This window comes from Pimephales promelas, chromosome 20, assembly GCF_988280905.1.
Source record: "Pimephales promelas chromosome 20, fPimPro1.hap1.1, whole genome shotgun sequence".
Classification (NCBI taxonomy): domain Eukaryota; kingdom Metazoa; phylum Chordata; class Actinopteri; order Cypriniformes; family Leuciscidae; genus Pimephales; species Pimephales promelas.
This window is the reverse complement of record NC_142788.1, coordinates 26,819,460-26,841,857: the sequence shown is the minus strand read 5'-3', so window position 1 is coordinate 26,841,857 and position 22,398 is coordinate 26,819,460. Positions and strand designations below refer to the sequence as shown.

General features: G+C 37.9%; 1 protein-coding gene across 3 annotated transcripts in view; it reads left to right on the top strand.

The window, feature by feature from the left end:
• The first annotated feature begins 3,262 nt into the window (after nucleotides 1-3,262).
• Nucleotides 3,263-22,398, top strand: part of acap3a (ArfGAP with coiled-coil, ankyrin repeat and PH domains 3a) — a 71,754-nt gene continuing 52,618 nt past the window's right edge. For 2 of the 3 annotated variants that reach the window (XM_089124076.1, XM_089124075.1), the window contains exon 1: nucleotides 5,475-5,617. In XM_089124076.1, the coding sequence (XP_088980202.1) occupies nucleotides 5,490-5,617 (128 nt within the window). In that variant the 5' untranslated portion in view covers nucleotides 5,475-5,489. Of the gene's footprint in view, nucleotides 3,448-5,474; nucleotides 5,618-22,398 lie in introns of those variants that run through there. The other variant, XM_089124077.1, reaches the window with a different exon arrangement.

Sequence of the window (22,398 nt, the reverse complement as noted above, 5' to 3'; positions counted from 1 at the left end):
GTTGCTAGGGTGTTCTTATGGTTGCTAGGGCTTTTCTAGGTGGTTGTTAACTGCTTATGGCTATGTTTCCTCCTTCAGTGTAAGTCTGTGAGATTTTTTCACCGGTTATATCATCCTCTGGGCAAAAAATCATTAGTCCAATCAAAGTCCTCAACAAGCTTGTCAGGCATTTGCTCAATAGCAATGTGCCTTAACTTCCTAGCCCACCTCAAACAAACTGTCATGAGTCCATGGGCTGTCCTGATGTCTCAAGTGCCAAAAAGAGGAATGACATCATTCAGATTTATGGGAACAGCTTTCCCTGTTTGCAACAAGACTGAACAATAGCATTCAATAAAAGCCTGGAGTAAAATCCGTGTGCCTGTCCCTCCCCCAGGCGGTCCCATTTCCTGTGAATTAATAATGCCCTCTATTTTTGGCTTCAAATAGGAAATGCAGGCTGTTGAAATGCTCTAATTTGGTTCTTGCTGTAAAAATGCCATTAGAACAATTGACGTGTTCATATATCTAAATACTGGCCGTCTACTCATGAATGACCATGGATTACAAAGAACAGTAGAGATAATTATGAAGAGTGCATGCAGTATATGCAGTCATTAATAACATTAACAGTTTGAGGATCATCTCAGGTTTAACAACTCAGTTCTGTCCACTGAAACTCAATTACAGCATTGAACAGAAAGCTCCACAGACTTTGCATCTTTGCTGTGGTACTTATCACAGCCTGCATGCCAGAATGCAAATCCCTCTTAGTATCAGGTTTCTCTGTGAGATCTACAAGTCAAACACTTCCAGATCTCAGTCAGTATACTGGAACTGTAGTTGTGTTGTTGTTTAATGCAGTTGGAAAAGTTGGACGGGCACATTCACATTACATATAGAGAACAATAAGCTCAGATTGAAAACTGAATCAAGGGTTCATGGGTTTGATTCCCAGGGAACGTTCTGAACCAATGTTCTTCTAATGTTAATAATGTTTGTTCAACGTTATATCTGGTCTTTAATAATGTTCTCAAAATGTTAGCACAAAAACTTTATTATACACCGTTCGTGGAACTTTTTTTCTGAAACATTTTAAATGTAACTACTTGTTTCATTCAAAAGTATTGTTCCCAAAGTTTGCAAAATTCTAAAATAAAATGTTCCCTTAACATTTGAATAAGAATTTTTTATTTAAACTGGACGTTTTTGAACTTTCAGGGAACATTCAGATATAAAATGTTCTTATGAATAGAACATTTTTGTTAGCAGGGATGCTTATGCATTTGGATTGGCTTTGGATATTTACAAATGCATACATGTAAATCTAATATAATATTAATGTGCTTTTTCGATCAATAAAACCAACATGATTGCATTGCCTTTATTTACACCGGCTTGGCATTTCTAGTAATAAAATATGGCTGGCTAATGTTTATAGTTCCACTGAGACTCGTATTTCCTTTTTATGAGGAATATTATCCTTTAGTCCTTTAGAAACATTTTTGTGACCCTGATTCAGCAGTCCTACTAAACATGGCAATAAGCACTTCAAGTTAAAGGGATAGTTCCCCAAAATGTACATTTTGTTATTAATTTTCCTCATGTCGTTCCAAACCCGTTAGACATTTGTTCATCTTCGGAACACTAATTAAGATTTTTTTGATGAAATCTGAGAGCTTTCCCTCACTGTAAAAAATATTCCTGTAAAAAAAAAAAAAACGGTAAACTACTCCCAGCTGTAGTTGCCAACATTTTACCGTAAAAATACAGTGTGTTACTGTTTTTGAAATGAACAGCTAAATACCGTATTGTCAGTTTAAAACTATAATAATTATATGCTCTAACACAAAAACAGTAACACACCATTTAGTTTAGTTATGGTATGATGCTGGCAACCACAACTGCCAGTAGTTTACCGTTTTTTGTTTTTTTTTACAGGATTATTTTTTACAGACAGTCGCGTCTCTTCATAAAATTGACTGGAGTCACTCAGATTTCATCAAAAATATCTTTATTTGTGTTCCAAAGATGAACAAAAGTCTTACTGGTTTGGAACGACATGAGGGTGAGTAGCCTAGTCAATGACAGAATTTTCATTTTGGGTGAAGTAACACTTTAAATCATCCAAGTTCAGCAAGCTTCAGATTCATACATGGAATTGATGTCCTCGGTTCATATGTTACTGGTGGCCAACAAGATACTGATATTGCAATCTGTTGTCCAGGCATTTCATGTAAACTGATTCTGCTTTCCAGACCTGGAGTAGAACTAGAAATATTTCAAAACAAGACAGGAAAGAGAGAAGCTGTCATTAAAGTTAAAACATATGCTGAGATTTCTTCCATGCTGCATAAGAGCGGAAAGAGGAGAATTCATAGCCTAAACATTGTCAGGATGAAAAAGATGACGTATATATAACATTCTTCAATGCAGTTCAAGGGCAGTTCTGGAGATACATAAATCCTGCATTTACATGATTACTTACAGATCAATATGATTTTGCACATTTACAATATACTAATAACATATCGTTTAAGAAAAAAGAGAAAGAAAATATTCCTTATATAATAAGTAAAATAGCACATGACCTTTTACAAATGACTACTGCACTAGCTTTTCTTTCTCTCATGTAAATATAAGATTGACAAGGGGGTGTGTTGAGCCCAAATAGACTTAGGGATCATCTCAAAATATTGAATTCTTTTCACACAAAAGCATTTCTACAAATCTATTTAAGATATGTATAAATGTGATGTAAATGCTTCTGCGATAATATGTAATACCCCTGAAGAAGAAGTATAAAGCCGTTAAAGAACAAATCTCACGGGCGCTTCAGTGATGGCTTCGTCGTATTTACTCTGAATGAAGCACATCACGGGCGCGAGCTACTAAAGTGAGCGATGACGTCATCACTCTGGAATGCCGAGCGAAAATAATTAATTTAATGTGTAATGTTAAAATAATTCAAAGTGTCAACAAGCTTTACTTTATGAAAAGTTTCCTTGACAGGGCGGCAAGAGCGTCTCTGACGCTCAAGTCGCCGGTGGTGTGAACGTACAATGAATGAATGATGATTTGCAACTTTATAAAAGAATACTGCTCTGTAAGATTTATTTTATTTTAATTTTCCAAGCAAAAATGAGAAATGACCAAATATGAAAAGGACAGTGTGGTAGCCAGCCACTAGCCAGCTAGTCTGACGGTAGCCGTTGACGCCTTAACGCGTTTTAGTCAGAGTAGAGAAACTGTCGACGGTCCCTAAATATAGCATTAGAAGCGTGTGTTAAAGCTCAGTGGCTTCACTCTCTGCCTGTGTGGAGTGAAGAGGCTGTACTTCGCGGGATATCTTACATTTAGTCTCTTGTTTACTGACGGCGATGAAACTTCAGTTTTAATATCTGGAAATAAATCGTCCAGTATGACGGTGGATTTTGAAGACTGCATCAAAGACTCACCCCGCTTTCGGTAAGCTGAAATATCTGTTTTCCACTGAAGAGAGGTTTTACATTGAGTTAGTTGAGTGAAAATATGTCTTGTAAACAATGTAATATCGAGAATTAGATATTATATAGCTTTTGTTAATTTCCAGTTGCAAATCTTCAGTTATCTGCTATTCTATTCTGTTGTTTTCTCAATGTATTATGATCTGATTTGATCAGTCAAGTCAGTGCCAAGAGATAGACAGTATGAATTAATTAGTTCGTTTTTTTGTGCCCATACTGGTGAATTGTTGCTGTTTTTTTCTATTATTATTACTATTTACCAGTACATTCAGTACAAAATTGTTTGTAATCACGAAGTGAGTGAACGTATAGCATAGGCTAGTGTTTAAATCTGGTCTGAGAACTGATGGAGTGATTCATGAACTCTCATCAACATTGTGCTCTTAATCAAAATGATGTCATAGTCTGCTATTTTGTTGCTGAAAAGATGTATGATGTTATTTTTTCCCAACAAACACAAAATCAGTTAGCTTGCAGAATGTCTACGCTGCTCTTTTCCATGCATTCCATGAATGGTGACTGCAGTTTTAGTAACCCTGCTATGCTGAAGTGTGAGGAATAGACTGAAATTAAGTCCTTATTAATTAAAAAAAGTCCTGTCTTGGCCTCGGATCATGTTTACATTATACCTGAGCAACAGCTTTTTAAGTCAGTTGGGATAAAACCAGTACTAAATGAGTAATTAGTCTGCAGTTTGTTGCTTAAGCCATTGATTTGACCCCACTTACCCATGATAACTGACGATCAGACAAATGGCGCATGGTGCTGTACACTTCATTACATGAATATGACCAACTTAACGTGGTCAAGATTTAAACCAAATCTGTTTATCGAAAGATTGAGGTGATGGTGATTGTAATTTGGACCATGTTAACTGACTGAGTGTGAGAGGGATGTTTGACCAGCTATCCAATGCCCAGCAGTCATTGATTTTCCATGATTCATTCAGTATGGCTCATATCCCGTGCACAAATGGCTTGATGTTCCTCTCTAGGGCTCAGAATATTTTTTTCTTTAGCTGTGATGATTACATGGGCACTTAAGGCTGAATCATGCACATCATTTCTTTCCTTGTGTTTCGATGGGTTGATTCTCAAAATAATGCCTGTTTTTCTTTGCTTTAAAGATGAAGTGAAATTTCTATGCCAGTTCATCTAGGAATGGCTCATGATGGTTGCCAGTTGTACAGAGATTAGTATGGTTGACTACTTTAAATGGGTATAACTTACCTATAATTATATATATATCATACTGTATCTGAATATACCATAACTTTTCACCCAAAATAGTGAAATATTATTACAATTTAAAATAAAATTTTTAAATTGTGATTTTATTCCTGTGATCAAAGTTGTATTTTCAGCATCATTACTCCATCAGAAATCATTCTGATATGCTGAATTTCTGCTCAAGGAACATTTCTTATTATTATCAATGTTGAAAAGAGTTGTATTGGAAAACAGTTCCAAAGAACAACATTTATTTGAAATGTATATTTTTGGTAACCATTGAATGTGTCCTTGTTGAATAAAAGCAAAGAAATACAATGAAAATGTACATTTCTTTGCAGTTATTTCTCAGGTCATGTTGGTTGTCATGAAGCACACTGGCGAATTCAGTGTCATTTAATGCAAAGCTGCTTGTACAGTGTGAATGTAAATGGCTGAGAAAATTCCTTCCCATCCGATGGCTCTCTTGACAATATATTCGGAGAGGAAGGAGCTACGGGGGTTTGAACGTTATGGTGGAACATGGGATCTAACGAATTCCGAATGTCCCACGCACCGACTCTAGCTGTGACTGTGGTAAAGCACCGAGATCCAGAGGTTAGACAAATAAACCAGCATTCCTTTACACCCACATCCCCTCCTCAGCACCAGCTCCGATTACTCCCCACGTGAGCGTGTGTGTTGAGTAAATGCGTCGGAGTGAGAGTTGTGTGTGAGCAGGCGGCATAATCCCTGCTCCAAATCAAAGACTTCCAGACTGGGAAGCAGCATCTTAATGGATGCCATCTGGCTGTGTGAGTCAGGTCTCCTCAATCTCTTAAAGGATTTGCTGGAACTTTCTAATGTTTATGAAGAAACTAGATTGTTAAATCTTCTGCTTTTCAAGAAGCCACAAAATTTGAGGTATGTAGCGCAAAGTTGCGTTAATTATTTGGGCAACCAAAGAAGCAATTGGGACACAACCAGTGACTTTGAGGGTGGTCGATTATTTTATAATTATGATTAAAATCTAATTTATTTGATAAAGAATTGTGTGTATGAAAATGTAAAGATATTTAAAAAATGGTGTAGTGTACAAATTATAATTTGCTGGCACAAGCACAGTACTAAACGTCAATTAATTGTCCAAAACACTACGTTTTTGTTCTACTTTTGAATGTTAAAAATAATAATGTGATCTGTAATGACTTGACATGTAGGCCTAATGATCAGTATAATATTTTCGAACGATGCCTCTTATGCTTACCAATGGTGCATTTATTTGAACAAAAATACAGTAAATTATTACAGATATTATTAGTATTTCAAATAACTGTTTTCTGTTTTAATATATTTTAAAACGTGATGTCAACGCTGAATTTTCTGCATTATTATTCCAGTCTTCAGTATCACACGATCCTTCAGAAATCATTATAATATGCTGATTTGCTCTCAAGAAAAATACATTATTATCAATGTTGAAAACAGTTTTGCTGATTAATATTTTTTTGGAAACTATTATACATTATTTTAGTTTTATAGATAGATAGATAGAAAGACGGAAAGGAACTGGATCTACGGATGGACGGACGGATGGACAGACAGACATAGATATATTTAGATAGATAGATAGAGAGACAGATAGATATAGATGTATATATTCTATTTCTATATATATATATATATATATATATATATATATATATATATAGAATTTGAGTCAGAAAGTTTTCTTTATAAGTATCATATATATGTAGATATATGATATATATATATATATATATATATATATATATAAAAAAAACAAAACTTACTGACTCAAATTCTGACCTGTAGTGTAATTTTACTAAAACCCAAACCTTTCATTGAGGTTTAATTAGCACCCTGGACACAACCACTTTATTAATGACTCTTCTGTGGAGGTAAAAGCTGTTATGTAAGATCTCAGGATGTTTTTGTTCATCTAAAACATTTAATACAATCAACTTCCTTCACTTGTTGGTTGCATGCTGCGCATTACCTCTGCATGGCTCGTTTCACACACTGAATCTTCACACAGCGTTCATGCATTCACACACACTTTACAATTATCCTTCCCTGCAATTCTATCCCTGCCAATCTCTGGCAACCCTCAAAGACCTCGTGGTTTGGACTCCGTCACTCCATTCACTCTTAGATGTTAGTTTGAAAGGTCAAGGCCACAAAAGTGCCAGTGGGTTTTGCATGTGGTGTTTTCTTCGCGCTCAATCAAAAATGCAGTCTTCATAACGGATGTTATCTTTATTGTGCGTGTACAATTTTCCGCGTTCAGCTATAGCGTTAACAGATATGGAGCACTGGGCAGATTGGAGCCACCTGACCAAATATTATTCATCATTCCTGACTCAAGTCTGCTGTGTCACCTTTCTTTCCAACCCCCTCTGCGAGCGGGCCGATGCATTCCAGCGCCTGACCGAGAGTTACTACTGTCGTTTTATTACATCTCCAGAACTTTCAGTTCCAATCTCCAGTTTCATTTGAAATCTTTTTACGGTCTGAGGAAACCCGGGTCTTATTCGAGCTGTCGTGGTTTGGGTGCTAAGTTTGATGGTTCAATCAATAAAGTGCCTTACGTAATGACTCATTGCCTGAACGGATGCTTTTTTATAGAGAAGCTCCATCCCATGATGCTTTTTACGTTGTTTTACAGTTTGGTTGAGTGCAATGCGGCCTTTTTCTGTACTCAAATGATTATGAGAGGTCACTGTGGCCATATTTGTCCATGGCCAATGAAACGGTCCCTACAAGCATGATCAAATAAGAGCTTTTATTCTCATTCTTAATTTTTTTGAATGTATAATTCTGGCTTAAAACATATTTGAGAAAGACATGCATACTTTGTGTCGTATTTTCTTCAGTATTCATATCCAGTGGTTTTAATATCAAGGACTTTTTATGTGAATCACATTTGCCATCATCTTATACTCGGTTAAACTTTAAAAACACTCATTTAATAACATTGTTTAACATTTTACTAATTAAATCTCAAAATGAATTTGAAATGTGATTTATGTATTACTATTCAAAAGTTTGGAATCAGTAAGATTGTTTTTGTCATCAAAAATGTAGTACAACCATTAATATTGTGAAATATTATAAGGATTTAAAATAATTGATTTTAGTTTTTAAATGTATTTTTATTTTATTTTGACAAAATTTTTGATACAATAAAATTTAATGTCATCACATCTCGGTCAAAAACAGATCCTTTTCAAGTTCCTTGTGACTTTGAGTGTTTTTGACTGACTCTTGAATGGACGTGCTGTTTATATGTATGGGGCATATTGTATCGTCGTCCTGTTGCTGTGACCTGCGGCATAAGTTCAGTTTATGATTCACATGTGTCGTCTCCAGCTTGTTGCAGAATGTTCTCATTGTCCATGATGCCTCTCTGTCACACTGGCTTCTTTCACTGAGACGGATCAATTGGGTCAACATGATTGGAGACCAACAGCTGCTTGATGTATGGTGTCTTCTCATGATCATGTGAGAACTGTAGACCCTGTCACACCAGGGGAGGACTTTGTGGACTTGTGTACAGATTTAATTTAACCACTAGGTCAGCTGAGTTATGATTGATTTTTACAAATTAAGATCGTGTACAATTTAACAAGCATTTTTCAAAGGCTATTACAACACATGTGATATTGACATGATATGAGTTGAGATTGTTTGTTTATGGCTTGCTAACTTGCTAAGGTTTTGTTGTATTGGTCTGATGACCGTAGTTGACAGTTTACACTAATGCATGCTATAGTACACTGAAATGCTGGACTCCCCAACTCACATTTGAGAGCACTAGCCATAGTTAAAGTAATAAGAAAATACACTATACAGATAAAAAAAATTGCCAATATAAATAAATAAAACATGTAAGTTACCAATCAAGTTTGGAATGATTAAAAATGAATTTCATGTTTTTGTAGTAAGTCTCTTATGTTCAAAAAGGCTGAATTTATTTGATCAAAAATGCGTAAACACTGTGAAATATTAGTACAATTTGATGGCAAAGCTGAATTTTCAGTGTCATTATTCCAGTCTTCAGTGTCACATGATCCTTCAGAAATCGGTTGAGAGTTGAGCATAATGAGCTTATGTGCTTTGTCCTCATAATAAGTGCTTTATGGGTCATTATTCATTGTCCTTCCCTATGATGATATACAAAGCAAACTGTTTCCTGGAGCTGAATTGTTGACTTGATTTTTTTTGATCCACTTTTAGACATTGATCTCATTCATCTGTGATTACAGATCATTTTAACCCTGCTTTAGAGATTAAATGTGTTGTCTACAGGTGTCTTAGAAAACTTTTGCTTATCCTTAGTCTAAATAAAGACTGTAATTAGTGTCAGGAGAATATATCGGGCTGACCAAAGGATGGGGAATGGATTGCTTTTATCTATAAAACCTTTGAACAGCTACTTTAAAAGTACACTAGACCATTAACCAATCATTTGATGCATGTTGCACAGAAAAAGAGCAAACCATTTGACTGGATTTAGGAGATGGTCCTCACTGCAGAACGTGAAATCCAGGGGGAGGAGTTGATCCAGATCCCCTGATCCCTTAACCCACCCCTAAACCTACCCATCTCCACCCCCTGATCCCTTAACCCACCCCTAAACCTACCCATCTCCACCCCCTGATCCCTAATCCTACCCCTAATTCTACCCATCTCCGCCCCCTGATCCCTAATCCCACCCCTAATCCTACCCATCTCCGCCCCCTGATCCCTAACCCCACCCCATAATCCTACCCATCTCCATCCCCTGATCCCTAACCCCACCCCTAATCCTACTCATCTCCGCCCCCTGATCCCTAGCCCCACCCATAATCCTACCCATCTCTCCACCTGATCCCTAACCCCACCCCTAATTCTACCCATCTCCGCCCCCTGATCCCTAACCCCACCCCTAATCCTACCCATCTCCGCCCCCTGATCCCTAGCCCCACCCCTAATCCTACCCATCTCCGCCCCCTGATCCCAAACCCCACCCCTAATTCTACCCATCTCCGCCCCCTGATCCCTAGCCCCACCCCTAATCCTACCCATCTCTGCCCCCTGATCCCTAACCCCACCCCTAATTCTACCCATCTCCGCCCCCTGATCCCTAGCCCCACCATCCTACCCATCTCCACCCCTGATCCCTAACCCCACCCCTAATTCTACCCATCTCCGCCCCCTGATCTCTAGCCCCACCCCTAATTAGGGTTGGGAATCGTGAGAAATTTTCCGGTTCCGGTTCCGGTTCCGATTCCGGTTCCGCCAAACGATTCCGGTTCCGGTTCCCATTCAATTAAAAATATTAGTAAGAGAAAAATCCACAATCCTTTTTGTGTTTATTTCTTATAGTACATGACAAATTAATTTAACAGACTGGTAATGTAAACAAACTCAAAATATTATTAAGCAATCTTTGCAAAAAAAAAAAAATTATATATAAAGGAAATTAAAAAATTCTGCATTCTCTATAATAATTTAGACCTCTCCTTTATTGTATCTCCAACAGTGAAGAATACCCTCTCAGAAGGAATAGTATATGCTTTAACATACATATGTGTGTAGAACAGAATATTTTTTAAAACGGTTTGAATGATTGATTCATAAAGACTTTACTTATTTCATTACTGGATAAATCAGCGCTCTAGCAGTTAATAAACAGAACTGCATGCGTCTTGCGGAAGAACATTGTTGCCGGAGCTACTTCTCTCTGTTTATGTCCATGACGAGTCACGCAGGCATTGGGCTACTCCGCAGCGGCTGCGATCCGCCGGTCAGTCTAAAGAAGTCCGAGTATTAACGCTTATTACAGGCTTTACGTAGTGATTCAAGATAAGACAAAAACACGGTTTGAAAAAAAAAACATTATGATGCACTCGCTCATTGTATATATTTTGTAAATTCTGAACACAAAAAATATACGGACTGCGTCTGTTTTGACCACTACCGTCAATGTTTACTCAAACTATAATCTCACTAATTCTGTAACGGAAATCATTTGAATATGTGAAACAAATAAATATTGAGACTGTGTGATTGTAAAGCAGTTTCATATTGACAACTGCTCTCTCTCTCTCAGCGCAAACAGATTTGAATGTAGGCTAGAGAGTGACTCGGCGGTCGGCGCGCGCAGCGTGCGTGTGTCTGTGTGTGACAAATGCAGCGCGTGTGAGAGCAAATCGCAACTTCAGTGGTGAAGTTTTTGTCATTTAGGAATAAGAACAAGGGCGTCTTCTACTCCCAGCACTTCGCCCACATGATGATATCGCATCAGAACCGTTTTCGGAACCGAAACTTAGGAATTTTGCACGGTTCCGATATTTTTTCAAAAACACAACCGGTTCTGGAAAAGAACCGGTTCTCGGTTCCCAACCCTACCCCTAATCCTACCCATCTCCGCCCCCTGATTCCTAACCCCACCCCTAATCCAACGTACCCTTCTCCGCCCCTTAGATCTGGATCCAACTCCGCCCCCTGGATCTTGTGTACTGCAATGAGGTGCTACTGGGATTTAGAGCAGTTTTCCAGTATGTTCTCAGAGAGGCGGATGTTCGGTATGGTTTGGTTGTTTTTGAAGTGGTTCCTGAAGAGTTGCTGTTGCTTTGAGCTGGAAGGGATTTCTGCAACATGCTCTTATTTCTTCTGCTCTACTTCATATTGACCTCTTTCTGTTCTGCATGTGTGTCAGCAGGGCCCAACTTCTTCCTTACCTCGACAGACCCACACCATCATAAGCCAGATGGGTTCAGGCGTCCCTCACTAAATCGGGCTACAAACCTCTGTGCTGCACGACTGCGGCCCCTGAAGCCTAATGTGGTCAAAACCGGTTTCCTGACGGATTAGAGCTTGCATACAAGATCTTAGCTTGATGCTAATGTAGTTGAGAATATCTAGGCTAATTAAAATATTAGGAGTGCATAGTGAGCCTTTAGCTCTGTCGTGCCTTAAGACAAATTGTCTCGTTTTCAGAGTCAGGCTCGCCTTGAATGGCACCCTGTGCATTTAATCTTCCTATCTCTACATTATTCAATAAGACGCTATAAGCTTATATCGATCTTGCTAAGGGTGTCACTGATTTGTCCTGCCTCATGGGACTATGGCCTCAATGTGAAAACAACAAGGATTAGGTCAGCAGTTTAAACATTTCTGCTAATCATGGATTAGCCCACATTTCCTCCAGAACACAGTCCCGGGACGGCCGCTTGATCACCTCTGCTTGATCCAACTGCTCCAGATCCGAACAAAAATCGCATAAACAAAAATTAGATGGCTCATTAGCTGAATCAAATTACTTTGGATGTTAAAACATTAGAGCTGGGCACCGATTAATCACATCCAAAATAAAAGTTTGTGTTTACATATATAGTGTGTAGTGTATAATTATGTTACATGCATGTATATGTTTAAGACAAATCTGTTAATTTATATTATATGTATATATAAATATTTTATATGTAAATAAGTATATATATATATTTAGGAAATATATGCATGTATATACTAATATATATATATATATATATATATATATATATATATATATATGTTAGTATATACATGCATATATTTCCTAAATATATACATTCTTATGTATTTAAAAGTCAAAAGTCTTTTATAGCTAGTTTGTCACGTTTGCCAACAGATGATTACTGATGAATGAATTGCGATCAAATTCGACCTTTCACAAAATTTCGGCACTGCGATTTGAAAATTCCCCCGCGATTTGCACGTGATAACACCCTGACCTGTCAGCGAGCTCAACGATTTGCAAATTGGGCTTAAATCGGACTTAAGATCCTGTAGTGTGAACTTGGCTTAAGACAACCGTCAAATCAAGAACCAATAGGAGCACAGAACCTGATGAGGCAAATAGTGAGACAACACCAAACCACCCCTTGATCCACAGTCGTGCTTCATTTTCCTTTTCAAGACAAGCCATGATCCAAATTAACTCCAGGCCCAGGGATGGTATTTGTTTGCTAGCCACCATTTCAATCCTGCATGTAAAAGCAGCTCACAGTCACCAAACATGTCGTGGATTGATGATTTAAATAAATCCAGACGAATCTTCTTGCGTGTCTCCATTTTTGACACGTTTTGACTGCTGTACAGTCTGACATGCATGACAACCGAGATCCCACAGTGTGACGTGGCTTACAATGGGGGCCATGTTCAATCTGACAAGCAACAGTTGTGAAGAACTAATATTAATAAATCGTACATTTGCATTTGCTCTGGCGTGAGAACCAACACCATTTTGGTGCACAACAGATTTGAGTATGGGCTTTTTGACTGGTTAGCAAGCACTCAAAACCCTCAAGAAACTGCATAGCTACATGCTAAAAATTACTCAGAACACCTTAGTAATCGCAAAGCAACTTTAGTTTGTTTCCTGCTGTGGGAAACTCCTTGTGTGCCGGCCACATTCCTTCCTCTCAGAGCCAGGACTTTTCTCTTCAGGGAATGGGATGAGCCTGTCGAACTTTGATAGGTGGGTTTCTTAAGCTAGCCGTCGGAGGATTCCTTCCACGTGATGATAGGACTGTGTGAAAGAAACCAGTCCCAAGTCCTGCAGCTGACTTCAGAGAAAGAATAATCTGCAGAGGATTGTGGGGGAGTGGGGCTTAGTTTTATGGCTCAGGATCTGAGCATGAGAAAATGAGATTCCAGTTCTCGTCTTTGATTTGGAAGAATTTCGATATTTTGAAGCGTAAATGGGTGTTTCTTCACGTACGGGCACTTTTGTTCTCACAGTGTCATTTCCAAATCCTTTATTGTGTATAACAGCATATATATATATATATATATATGAAGAGTTCAGATGCAAAAACCTCTAAATGCCATTTGAAATTTTCTTCTTTAATGATGATTTTTATCAAACTTGTATATTTAAGTTCAGTAATTTCACTTAAATAACAATTAATAGGTAAGTATCATTGCCATTTAAGTGAAATCACTGAACTTAAATATACAAGCTTGATAAAAATTATCATTCGAGAAGAAAATTTCAAATGGCACTTAGAGGCTTTTGCATCTGAACTCTTCATATATATATATATATATATATATATATATATACACTACTTATATTAATTAAAAAAATATTTAATATTTTGAATTAGCTTTTATTTTTATATTCAGTTTTCATCTTAGTTTAGGTTTTAAAGATTTCATTAACTTTTATTTTTCTAGTTAGCTTTGTTTATTTCAGTTTTTGTTATGTTAGTACAAAAATAGTTAGTTTTAGTTTTAGTTAACAATATTACTGACTGTGGCGGAAATTATTTAAATGCATATTTTTAGATTTTGCAATTATGGGTACTATTAAAGTTTATTTATCAAGTTTAAAGCATCAGTATTTTTTTTTTAAATAAAAATCAGTTTATTTCCGTTACGATCAATAATTGTAAAATGAAAGCCATTTGTTTTCTAGTAAAATAAGAATGACACCTTGCACTTGTAAAAAAAGCATGTATGAATGTATTATTATTTCACAGTTAAAAAAAACATTTGTGAAAATGACCCTTTTGTAAGGTTTATTCATTATTTTGAGCTCACAGCACTTGAAATCTTAAGTTTATGTATTTTGAAGGTAAATAAGTTATTTGAGTGACATAAAACTTATATTTTTGAGTGACAGGACCAAAATGCAAAATTTTAAGTTCAAATAAGTTCTTTACCTCCAAAAATCACATGAAATTACATTTTTACAAATCCATTTGGTCTACATTCACACAGTATGTGGACTGAAATCCTATTCGAATGACATTTCTGGAAATCCGTTTGGGAAATTGTGAGTTTCTCACTCCGTGTAAAAAGTTAAGAAAAAACTCTCCATGTTGTTGTTGTTGTTTTTTAGGCGTAAACCTACCAACATTCATTGTCATTGTCACAACCAATGCAGATATCTCGGAAAACGAAAGAGCGGCATACACTGGACAGATCAGATTCTAATCGGATACACATATAAACGGATTTGGACTCATAGTGTGAACGTAGCCCAAGACCCTCTAAGTCATGTTAAACAGACTCCACTTTAAGGCAGGGGTGATGTCATTACAGCCTTTTGTGCGCAGGACCCTGTGTGAAGCCTGGCAGTCCTTCCTGACGACAAAAGATGAATAGCCGCTCCATTCACACTCCACCACACAAAGGCTGTGCCTTCTGAGTGGTTTGCAAATCTACTTTTATGTAACATCCCGGAAGAGTGACGACTCTAAGAAAGTGCAAACGGTTTATTAAGTGAAAGGAAATCTAATAACTTGGCCTTGCTTACTCTTAGATGTTCTGCACCTGTTTGGCTTTTTTTGGAGTCACAACACAATCATTTGTTGATGGTCGCAAATGGCACAGGAAAGGAGACTGGGAAACGATGGGAAACCAAAGTTGAATTAGCAAAAAACAAGCGGTTCTTCGACTCACGAGAATGTACGTAATGCGCATCTGATATCAATCGCGCTCAGAGTAAATCTCCCATTCATAATGCTTTCTAGGTTACTGTAAAGATAGTTTCCCATCAATCTTTCTGATGTTGTGGCCACAGGAAGAACAACATGAAGTCCTTCATCCAATGCTAGGCACTTCCTTTCGAACTTTACGATATGCAGCATTTCTTAAAGTACTAGTAAACAACCTCCAATCCCACAAAACACGGGTAAAGCTGTTAAAAGCCCCTAGCGTGACGGAACAGGTGGATGTAATGGTTCTCAATTAGGATTATCGTCATCCACCCACTCCCATCTTTCCTTTCTGCTGACCCGCACGGGAAGTTCACAGCAGGCAGCATCTCAGCGGGTGCTTATGGTTTTTGTAAACCTCTTATAATTCAGATTTTATAGAAATAGTTGCTCTCTGTGGATTATTCATGTACTGTCGTCGCCATCAGGCACGAGGCTGGGAAATTATGTGGCCGCTCTTATCTTGCGTATTTAACAAAGAGTGAACATGCTTTTGCAACACGATGTGCAATTCTTTTTAATGAGTCATTTGGAGTCAAAGGATCATGGATGGAATTAACTTGCTTGATTATATAAAAAAATGCATGATTATAAGTAAATAAATGCTAAAATGAAACAGAATGAAACAGTTCATATGTCAGTGCCATTATTTTGTCTCAAGATGCACACCAGTAATGTCTTTTTCTAAGGCATGTTTATTATCTTAAAAATGCTGGGTTATTTTAACCCAATTTTGGGTCAAATATGGACAAACTCAAGCATTGGGTTAAAAATTTCATTTAAAAATGTAACCCAACGGCTGAGTTTGTCCATTTTTGACCCAAAATTGGGTTGAAACTTTTTAGAGTGTATAATAGCTAGGCTACTTAAATGCCCTGATTGAACTAAGGCCTAATCCTGGCTTAATCTAAGCCCTGTCTGTGAAACCAGGCCTTAATGTCTTTTTAAGTCCAATCAAATGAGTCAAGAAAGAGACTTTAAAAATCGGAAGTGATATTGCATCAAGTTAATTCATTATAGTTCTTTTAGCGTTGGCATTTATGAAGGTCTGTAGCTTTACTAACTGCACTATTCAGAGCCATACCTGATTACAGACTCTATTTCACTTTATTTCATTACCCATAATGCATTTACTCTGGGAAGAAAATATAAATGCACCAAAATCTAATTTCCTTCTGAGTGCAGGCAGATGCATTACAAGAGATGGTCCACTCGTATAGAAATGAATGAAATCATAGTCCTGGTTTATGGTTGAAAGTTAAAACTCCCAATCAAGTCTTGACTTGCACTAAATTGACAATGTTTGGGTATGATCTAAATGCATAAAGACCCTACAGAAAGATGATTTAGATCCTATCTCCCCACCTGGCTACTTAACTATAAGTATAACCAGCCTTTAAGGTCCGAGCTCATGTATTAAGACATTATGACATGGTGAACAACTGACCGAATTACATTTGCTTTGCAACTTGCATCAAATCTTAGTATTACCATTTCACTTTTCACAAGACAGCGCTTGAATTGTGTATTACATCCAGCTTCAACTGACTAGTACTTTTCCGATTGATGTAGTACAGTGAAGGGGAACCGTTTTAGAGGAAGTCCAGCGAGGGAATCTGGCATTAACCTGACTTCTTTATTTTATTTATTTCTTCCGTCTGAGTCTTTGTCCTGTGTCTAATGGTTCCTCTTCTGCCGTATGGGTGTGTGTTGTGAATCATGTGTCTGGTTCTGTTTCTGGGATGTTGCTGACTCACATCTGGAGCTCCTACAGGCATCTGGTTCTGATCGGGCCAAACCCACTCACTTTCTCAGCACGCTCGGGGTCTTTCGCTCTGTCCCTGTGCAGCACAGGAAACGCATGTGGATGATGGTGGCCTACTGGAATATTAACAAAGGTTCAGCAAAGGCAGCTGTGTGTGTGTGTTTGTGTGATTTATGCACTGCACCCAACGCTCCATTCAAACTAAGTGAGCCAGGTTTTTCAAAGCCAGTACAATACAACATTGCGACACACAATTCTTGTGTATAACGCTTTAAAGTTGAATAATACAATGGCAATAATCACAGTATCATAACCTCACAACCAAAGAGTGTCCTCTTGTTTCAATAAAATGAGGGATATGATTAAGGCACCAATGTTCAACAAATAATAAAGCTATTAATAATGATAATAAGCACCAAATGTTTTAATCATTAATTTTTTCATTGTTTTGAAGATTGGGTTGAAATTCTAAGGATGCCCTAATTTTTTTTTTAAAATCCTTTTATCAGGTAAAAATCATAATTAATTTCAAGCAAAACAAATAGATTTTTGCGTTTTATCCTGATTTTGTGCCTAGTACCTTTACCAGTGTTTTAATACCATTACTAATTGGTTTTTCGAAGAGTGTGCGTTTACGTTTTGACATTTAGAATTTTACATAGTTTTGCGATTCACAACGGGTAATTGAACCATAATAAAGATATCGAACTATATATTTTCGAATAGATTTTGCTTTTATACACTACCGTTTAAAAGTTTGGTACGTTTAAAAACAATATTTAAGTCTCTTCTGCTCGAGGCTACATTTACTGTATTTGATCATTGATACAGTAAAACTGTACTATTGTGAAATATTATCACAATTTAAAGTTCAAAACTAAGAACAGTTTTTATTTGAAACATTATAAATGTCATTACCCAAACCTTTAATGAGCATCTAATTGGCGACGTCATATAATCAATTACTCCGTAAACCCTCAGCTAATGCTGATTAGCATGCTTTGTGTAATTGTGCTGCTTTGCACCACACCAATGTTGCATCGATGGCTTCTGCGTCTCAGGAGAGTCCGCGGTTTGCCTTTGGGCTCAATGAGGCGTGAGGAAACTTCCTCTTCCCACTGCTGGCCTGTTTGCACACTGAAGCAAGCACGATTCCCAAAAGACCTGCTGCCACTTCCAAGAGCACTAAATATATACTGGCAACATCCATCAGTGCGAAACAGCTGAGCTGACATTTCTCCTTCATACCTCCTGTGTTGATGTGTTCTTCGCTTCTGAAAGCAAAATGTAGATTATATTAGGACTGATCTCCTATTGAGCTCAACTGTAGGGTTTTTAGGGTGTGTTTACACTCGTCATGGTCCGGACAAAAAAACAACAACATTTAGTCCTGGTCTGCTTAGCGTTGACACTGGCATGTTTGACACCGAACCTAAAGATAACAAGCCTTAAGGCATAAGGATACGTTCGCAACCTGATTGGTCGGCTTTTATGATGTTTATTTCGCGACTGAACTTACCGAACATCCAAAACAATGCTGTGTGCTGGGCTAAATCCGCTCGCTGTATGTGCGTAGCCTACACATGATGGTATTTTGACCAGCTTGAGAACTCACGAAGAGCTTATGAAATGTGTAAAGGAGTCAAAACAGCGGCAGGAATCCCTCCCTCACACACAAACAATCGGCTGCGAGGAGACGTGGTTCAAAATACTCAACTAAGTTGGTGGCGTCCACAATTTGTTGTATATATGATGAATATCAGTGCGTGTATAGGTTGGACATGATTTTAACGTGTGTGGCTTCCTGCGAATGTTTTACTTCACACACTATGGAAGGTTTATCAACATCCTGGTCCTGCACCCACACGAGGAGAGCATGGTGACGTCAAGGACTTATTATTTCAGGAAACACCTGGAGGAAGGAGAGATGGGCTTAACCTCTGACCTCCCTCTGGATTTGTTTATGTGTTTATCTTAGTTCGTTATGTCATTATTTGCTCTTCCTAGAAGTCTTGTGGAAGTGTAGAGCCTCAGTGATGTACAGTAAACCGTAAGCTTTAGTTTGGATCACATCACCTGACCTCGGTTAAAAGCAGTGGGGATTATGTAATCAAAAAAAAAGTTGTGATTTATTGACGTTTACATCTTCCCGTGATTTCTTGAAAAAGCGTAATATTGGGGTATTAAAGGGATAGTTCACTTTGAAATTAATTTTTGGTATGTTTTAGCTTACCTCAAGGGCATCCAAGATATAGGTGTCTTTGTTTCCGCAGTAGTTTCAATTTGATATTTTTAGGTCAAATCGTTGTAATGGAGGTCTATGGTCACCACCTCAAAGAGCATGCACAGAGAAGTCCAAATGAAATAAGATTAAATGACTTGTAAATGTAAGTACACATTGATGGCCTAAGACACGAAACGAGCGGTTTGTGTGAGACAACGAATTGTGTATATATCATTTTTACCTTTTGTAACCACAACCACGTCCAAGTGATCTGATGGCGCGGGCGCTTCGGTCTGTGCAAGCGTCGTAAGTGATCTCTCGCGCGGTTGCGGAAAAAATTCAACATTGTCTCTTGATATATTAAAATCGTCTTCCATTGCGATTTCCTGTATATCTAAAAATGTTTAGATCGTCACAGTGGAAGGTAACATTCTGTGTACACGCGCGAGAGATCACTTCCGGCACTTGCGCCCACACCCTCAGATCACTTGGATGTGGCTGTGGTTACAAGACGTAAAAACGATATAAATACTATTAGTTTTTTCACACAAACCGCTCGTTTCGTGTCTTAGGCCATCAGTGTGTACTTACATTTACGAGTCATTAAATCATGTTTAATTTGGACTTCTCAGTGCATGCTCTTTGAGGTGGTGACCATAGACCTGCATTATATGACTGACAGACAAGATAAAACCGGTGATTTATGCACACATACAAAAGAATTTGTCCAAAAAAAAAAACGTATAACTTGAAGTTCTAGTCTTATCTCCCACAGTTCCTCAGGGGTCTCGGTTTAGGCGGGTGTAAATTGAAGGGAGGCTTTGGTGTTTGCAGGATAACGGCTCTTTGCGTGTGGCCTGCGATTAGTTCACCGCCCCTGGGGTGCAGACACTTCAGACACGAAGCCCAGCAACCGAACAAAGACTGTCACGGTGGGGAGGAAGTGGTATAATTAACCCTTTCAGGTCACGTATTTCGTTCTCACACAATACTGCCATACATTCTGTTCCCGCCACAACTATAGACAACATTCCTCACTGAGCATTTCTTAGATAAAGCCTGTCTCGTTTGTTTTATGCATTACAATTTCAAGCAACTTGGAATATCAGGAATGCACGATCTTCATGACAGCCAGACATAACACTAGGGGCGAGGACGTTATGTAGTGAAATATCAGACGCTGCACCGAAGACAGTGAGTGTTCGGGATGTGAAGCGACTTGGCTAGCCGGACTGGTTTATATTAGCTCAGGGTGGTCTGTTGTGACTCCAGAGTGCAAAAATGTGAATAGAGATGCAAAAAGGCACACAGACACAGTCCGCCTGGCTGGGCTGGGACGGATTGAGGATCACAATGCGTCACTGTTGGGGTGAAGGACAAAAGAGACTCTCTGTCCAATCCGGGACTGTCCCACTGAGTTCAGCTCCAAACCTCAATCAAACACACCCGAACCAGCTAATAAAGCTCTTACTTGGCATACTAGAAACTTCCAGGTGGACTCTGCCCTTCCGAGAGCAGGTTTGGATACCCCTGTACTAGAGAGAGAGCTCAATGAATGAGGAATGATGCCGATTCTGACCCTACACGAAAAGAAAAACACTCCTGACGCTGCAGCAGTCTTGGCTCTGGTTGATGTGGAGAGATCTTACATTTTTGTGGGCTGCACTTGTAGTTTTAGACGGGCTCTGGAACAACATACCAGACACGGAGAGTTATTTTTTTCTTCCTGGAAATGAATCCTGTAAAAAAAAAGCTGGAGGACACTTTCCAAGAGTTGCTAAAACTGATTCAGAACAGACTAAGCGGTTAAACTACACTGTGACACAAAGGCCCCATTTAACATCTCAGTTAATAGACTGAGATTTAGCCAGGATTAGGCCTTAGTTCAATTAAGGCATTTAAGCTTTAATAAATGTGCCAAAACTATGGCACTGACATGTTTAAAGATTACGTTTAACAGTTATGTAATCATTTTCGAATTATGATGTTGTCTATCTATCTGTCTCTGTCATTATTGTTATAAAATATATTAAAATAGTTTATAAAATATTGGTTGATGTGACATCTTGGATGTAACTTGAATTTTTCTTTAATATTTGCTGTCATTCACACAAGTCTATGTCGAATGTGAAGAAATTTGGGACATACATGACACATGTGACAAGTCCCGGTGAAACTGTAATGAGCTTGATGTATTTTTGATGTAAAAATCCACTTTGTCCATCAATTTGGTCATCCGCTAATGTCGTTTCTCGTCCGTAACATCCGTTAATTACATAATAGTTTGCTGACATTGCAGTTAGCAAAGCGTGTGATTATTAAAAAGAGTGGAAAATGACGCTAATTCCCAGCTCAGGAAGGATGCCCTGGGTCAGATCTGCGTCCGCCTCTCTCAAACTCACGAGACCCGAGCCGGTGATCTAATGACCCCGTCCTTCCTCCACTCAGGCTTGAGTCCCACAGGATTCACCCATAAGCCCCAGCGTTATAGCGCCGATCCCACTACTAGACCACGACAAGGAATATTTGGATAACAACTTCTGCTAACAGCCTGTCAAAACTGATAGAGACAGAGAAACAATAAACAGTTTGTTAACGAAATAAGAAATCTGGGATTCTTTTCTGTTTTCTTTAGCAAAACAAAAGTAAAACTAGAAAGTGATTGAGACCAAATTAAAAGTTTGCCAATTTTTTTTGGTTCCTTACAACTTTTTGAGGAAGACTACATCTCATGAATATTAGCCATAAACAGCTTTTGCACTATTGAACATTTAATAATTCTCCAAAACTGACTTACTTCTTTGGAAATCAAAATTAGATGTTTAGCAAAATGTTCATGCTGCTCATTTCTATACAGTGGAAGTGAATGGAGACTGGATTGTTACACTCCAAAAAGGTCAAAGTTCTTGTGTTATATTTATTCCAAGTCTTTTAAATTCATGAGACAGCTTATTGTTGAGGAACAGGCATTTGACGTGCTATATTTCAGAATAAATGTGAATATAATTTAAGTGCCAAAAAATGTAAATGTTAGATTGTATATATAATATTGTGCACAAGTTGTATGGACTACTTTTAAGGTTTTATTTTCCAGTGTTTATGGAGTTTGAAAAGCTTGAATTTCACTAGATTTTCTTTTTGGGGTATGTATTTGGAAATTTATGAATCAATAAATATCTTTTTATGATTATATTGTTACTTTTAACATATCAGAACGTGA